The 5,729-nt window shown below is 44.8% G+C and overlaps 1 protein-coding gene and 1 long non-coding RNA gene across 2 annotated transcripts; both read right to left on the reverse strand.

Annotated features, from left to right (window-relative positions):
- Positions 1 to 807: 807 nt before the first annotated feature.
- On the reverse strand, positions 808 to 2,321 carry LOC135529204 (uncharacterized). Its single transcript, XR_010453669.1, has 3 exons — positions 2,291 to 2,321; positions 1,814 to 1,843; positions 808 to 957 (listed from the first exon to the last, which is right to left on the reverse strand). It is a non-coding gene; the product is annotated as an uncharacterized LOC135529204 (long non-coding RNA).
- A 1,044-nt stretch (positions 2,322 to 3,365) lies between these two features.
- On the reverse strand, positions 3,366 to 5,379 carry LOC135529205 (serine/threonine-protein kinase OSR1-like). Its single transcript, XM_064958062.1, has 3 exons — positions 4,901 to 5,379; positions 4,353 to 4,401; positions 3,366 to 3,488 (listed from the first exon to the last, which is right to left on the reverse strand). Exons 1-3 carry the CDS (start codon positions 5,026 to 5,028, stop codon positions 3,366 to 3,368), a joined length of 300 nt encoding a protein of 99 aa, XP_064814134.1. The 5' UTR covers positions 5,029 to 5,379.
- Positions 5,380 to 5,729: the final 350 nt, after the last annotated feature.

Below are 5,729 nucleotides of genomic sequence, written 5' to 3' on the forward strand. Positions count from 1 at the left end.
CTGGTGCCAAAACAGGCCACCTTCCATAAGACAGGCCACCCTTCCATAAGACAGGCCACCCTTCCATAAGACAGGCCACCCTTCCATAAGACAGGCCACCCTTCCTAAGACAGGCCACCCTTCCATAAGACAGGCCACCCTTCCATAAGACAGGCCACCCTTCCATAAGACAGGCCACCCTTCCATAAGACAGGCCACCCTTCCATAAGACAGGCCACCCTTCCATAAGACAGGCCACTCTCCAATAAGACAGGCCACTCCATCACAAGACAGGCCACCTCTCCAATAAGACAGGCCACTCTCCAATAAGACAGGCCACTCTCCAATAAGACAGGCCACTCTCCAATAAGACAGGCCACTCTCCAATAAGACAGGCCACTCTTCAATAAGACAGGCCACTCTCCAATAAGACAGGCCACTCTCCAATAAGACAGGCCACTCTCCAATAAGACAGGCCACTCTTCCCTCAAATAAGCTGAGAATTTTGATAACTAAAAGACAGATTGGATTCTTCTCATTGTCTCTTTACAGCAAAAAAAATTGCAATATTCTTGGCTGGGTCTCTCTGCTTTTCATTGACGGTCGCAACTCAACAGTCTTCTATTTGGTCCAAATTGAGGGCCCTTCCGGCTGTATGATTTAAAGTAATCCACAGCATTGGGTGAGTGGACGCCCTAATCAGGTAATGCAATCAATCTGGTCTGGTGAATTTCTTAAATGTCCGGTCAATTCAAATGCTGCCAGTATAATGTCTGGTGCCACATTTTCCTAACGGAAACAATGCCACCCACCACTAGATTCGTACCTCAACCTCAACACCAGGCTGATGGGGACTTTGGTGGTGGCAGGGTCCTGGGCCACAGCGTCCCCCTGGGTAAGGATGTCCTCAGCTGGCTTGTCGTGCCCTGCCCCTACTGGACGGAGCAGACTGGGAGAACCATCCTCTGGAGGGAAGATCTGAGGTGGACCAGAGATAAAGAGATAAACTCATGCTGTATCAGAAGAGATTAATCCACCTTTTCATGTGAATGTGGTTTTGGTTGTCAACTTTGTGGTAATATTACCAAAGCTACCTTTCAAGGGATACTTGGGATTTTGGCAATCAAGCCCTTTATCAACTACCTCAGAATCAGATTATCTCATGGATACCATTTGACTCTGCATCCAGTATGAAGGGGAGTTAAGGTAGTTATGCGAGCCAACGGTAACAAACGCATTAGCGCAATGACTGGAAGTCTATGGTATCTACTAGCATGCTAGCAGTTGCTCATAGACTTCCAGTCACTGCGCCACGCTAATGAAGCCACTGCGTTAACGAGGCACGCAAAGGCATAACAATTGGTATCCACTGGTTCATCTAACTATGGGGAAGTAGATAAAGATAATTGTCAAAATGCCAAATTATCCCTTTAAGATGAAGGCACTAACTATAATTCACACTGGATAAGAGTGTCTGCTGAATGACTAAAATGTAAACTTTTTACACTGTATTCTCACAGGCCATGAGGCTGTCAGCCCTGGGCTAAGAGCAGTGTGAACGTGGCTATAGATACTAATGCCAAGTCTTACAATGCATTATGACTGCACCATAATGCATTGTATACCTGTATGCCTTAAGTGAAGTGTTATCACATTATCTGCATGTCCATACACTCTCCTTTTGGGAGAGAGCAGATTAAAGAGTTAGATCAGGTCTTTGGCAATGATTCTTCTAATACAATGTCATACAAAACTCAAGCCGACTGCATCCTATTGTTTCTGCAATGAACAGATGTTTTTAGGTGTTCTGATTTATAGCAACACCAGTGCTTACCTCGATGGATCCATCTTTCACTCTGGGAGACTAGAATGGGACACGACACAAAGATTAACAGACGTCAACAGAACATGCAATGAAGGTTTTCCTCCACACAGAATAACAGGTTGATTGATTGAGGAGTCCGGTGGCATTGAACCACGACAGGGGTTCAGATAGAATTTAAAATAATCAATATCTGTGCTTGATTGAACTTGCTTGGTACAATGAAAACAATAGAATAGTTGCAAGAGTGTAAACCCACTCCAGGCAGACTAGAGCAAACCATAAGGGATGGTTTCCCAGACATAGATTAAATGGAATCCTGAACTAAACAGCTCTTCCGATGAACATCTCCATTGAGAATGCTTTTAGTCCAGGACAAGGCTTAATCTGTGTCTGAGACACCGTCGAAAGCTAAGTATTGTAAAGATTTTCAATAGTATTTGAACGTAGGTCTGATGTCTAGGTTAAGTGTAACTAGGTTAGTCTCACCCTTAGAGCTGCCACGGCTGCCTGGCCCTCCCTCACTCTCCATATCCAGCTCATCATCACTCACTCCCACTCCGTCTTCTGTCTTGTGGAGACGACCACTGGAACCAGGCACAGCGCACCTAAACACACTATTCTATCTTTAGCATGGTGGAGTAAAACACACTATTCTATCTTTAGCATGGTGGAGTAAAACACACTATTCTATCTTTAGCATGGTGAGTAAAACACACTATTCTATCTTTAGCATGGTGGAGTACAACACACTATTCTATCTTTAGCATGGTGTGGTGTGGAGTACAACACACCTAAACACACTATTCTCTTTAGCATGGTGGAGTAAAACACACTATTCTATCTTTAGCATGGTGTGGAGTGGAGTGTAAAACACACTATTCTATCTTTAGCATGGTGTGGAGTGGAGTGTAAAACACACTATTCTATCTTTTAGCATGGTGCAGAGTGAGAAACACACTATTCTATCTTTAGCATGGTGTGGAGTGGAGTAAAACACACTATTCTATCTTTAGCATGGTGTGGAGTAAAACACACTATTCTATCTTTAGCGTGGTGTGGTGTTGAGTACAACACACACCTAAACACACTATTCTATCTTTAGCATGGTGTGGAGTGGAGTAAAACACACACCTAAACACACTATTCTATCTTTAGCATTGACAGGTGGAGTAAAACACACACCTAAACACACTATTCTATCTTTGTATGGTGTGGTGTGGAGTAAAACACACCGAAGCACACTATTTTATCTTTAGCATGGTGTGGTGTGGTTTGGAGTAAAAAAACATACCTTGGACCAGTCCCTCGAAATCATGTACACAAACTTTAAATATCGTAAAACCATAGACACAAAATGCATCATTTCCCTGCCATACTGTGAGCCTGCTGCTATACATAGCAGGAAAGAAGTCATTATGTCAAAGCATGATGTGTAGACTTCTGTGTTTGATGTCACTATGTACACTAACCTGGAATAAGCACTAGGGCCTGTTCAGGAGACTGTATGTACGCTGAATAACATTTTTATAGAACTGCATTGTGTAGAACGTATGACTGTGTGTCATGTAGAATTCCACTGTGTGACTATGCCAATGGTTATAATTTTGTTGTCTCGTACCCTTTTGGATCTGTCTCCTATCGATGGACCTTTCTGAAGGAGCTTCTCTTCCAAGTATTCATTATTCTGCATGACCGAGACAGACAGACAAGATTAAGTCCCATGACAACATTGTTCTATTTTTCTTTGCAACAGTCCAAGGCACTGCATCTCAGTGCTATAGGCGTCACTACAGACACCCTGGTTCGAATCTAGGCTGTATCACAACCGGCCGTGATTGGGAGTCCCATAGGGCGGCGCACAACTGACCCAGCGTCATCCGGGTTTGGCCGGTGTAGGCCGTCATTGTCAATAAAAAATCTGTTCTTACCAAGTTAATTGCCAAGTTAAATAAAAAATAATATTTGTCAAAGGTACTACATATTACGGATGCACATACACAGTGTACAAAACATTAGGAACAGCCACTCTTTCCATGACAGACTGACCAGTTGAATACAGGTGAAAGCTATGATCCCTTACTGATGTCACTTGTTGAATTGTCTTCAATCAGTGTAAATAGAAGGGAGGGGACATGTTAAAGAATGATTGTTAAGCCTTGAGACAACTGAGAAGTGGATTGTGTACATATGCCATTCAGAGGGTGAATGGGCAAGAGAAAAATATTGAAGTGCCTTTGAACAGGGTTTGTTAGAAGGTGCCAAGCACACCGGTTTGAGTGATTCCAGAACTGCAACGCTGCTGTTTTTTCACGCTGAACAGTTTCCCGTATGTATCAAGAACGGTCCACCACCCAAAGGACATCCAGCCAACTTGACACAACTGTGGGAAGCATTGGAGATGGGCCAGCATCCCTGTGGAGCGCTTTAGACACCTTAGTGTGGAGTGAACGAATTGAGGCTGTTCTAATGGCAAAATCGGGTGTAACTCAATATTTGGTATGTGTTCCTAAAGTTTTGTACACTCAATGTATAATACAGTATGTCTTACCTTTGCTTTAGTGAAGAATTTATGCTTTAGCAGCTCAGCAGCAGTCGGTCTGAAAGACAGAGTGAGACAATTCTTTACTACTCTGCAGGACCGTAAACGCACCATGGAGGGAGGAGAATCCACTCAAAATAAAATGGGATTAAGAAAAGTTGAGACCCAGAATACGATGACTAGGTGAATAATAATAATAGTAGCTGCTTTCTGGTGTGCCATACAAAGGACAATGCTAACTTGGAGAAATTGTGTCACAGTGGAATTAGGACGCCAACCTGGTTGTAAAACATCTGATTACTAGAAGCACATTTGTTAGATTAGGGCTGAAGCAAAAGCCTTAAGGGGAAGCTCTCCAGAAATTCTCCTGCGCTATACCCATCTCAGATCAGTTACATAGTCAGTGGTCCGATGTGACTCGGTTAGACCGGGGTAGTAGGTTCAATTCCCACTGGGGCCATATACTAAAATGTATGCAATCACTACTGTAAGGCACTTTGGATAAAAGCGTCTGCTAAATGGGATACATTGTATTGTTGAGTGTTTGGGATAGTCACCTTTTCTCAGGCTCCTTCTGTAGACAGAGTGAGATCATCTTCCTGAAGGACTTGCCATACTTCTTCACCATCTCCTTGTCCTGGATGCCCGTCTCCAAGCAGGGAGGGTCATTCTGCAGGGTCAGCATGAGCACCTACACCCACACAACACCAGGTCATGACCGGGTTATTACACACACACAACACCAGGTCACGACCGGGTTATTACCCCCACACACACACAACACCAGGTCACGACCGGGTTATAACCCACACACAACACCATCTCCTTGTCCTGGATGCCCGTCTCCAAGCAGGGAGGGTCATTCTGCAGGGTCAGCATGAGCACCTACACCCACACAACACCAGGTCATGACCGGGTTATTACACACACACAACACCATCTCCTTGTCCTGGATGCCCGTCTCCAAGCAGGGAGGGTCATTCTGCAGGGTCAGCATGAGCACCTACACCCACACAACACCAGGTCATGACCGGGTTATTACACCACACAACACCATCTCCTTGTCCTGGATGCCCGTCTCCAAGCAGGGAGGGTCATTCTGCAGGGTCAGCATGAGCACCTACACCCACACAACACCAGGTCATGACCGGGTTATTACCCACACACACACACAACACAGGTCATGACCAGGTTATTACCCACACACACAACACCAGGTCATGACCGGGTTATTACCCACACACAACACAGGTCATGACCGGGTTATTACCCCACACACAACACCAGGTCATGACCGGGTTATTACCACCACACACACAACACCAGGTCACGACCGGGTTATTACCCCCACACACAACACCAGGTCATGACCGGGTTATTACCCCC

This window comes from Oncorhynchus masou, unplaced genomic scaffold (assembly GCF_036934945.1).
Source record: "Oncorhynchus masou masou isolate Uvic2021 unplaced genomic scaffold, UVic_Omas_1.1 unplaced_scaffold_11183, whole genome shotgun sequence".
NCBI lineage: Eukaryota > Metazoa > Chordata > Actinopteri > Salmoniformes > Salmonidae > Oncorhynchus > Oncorhynchus masou.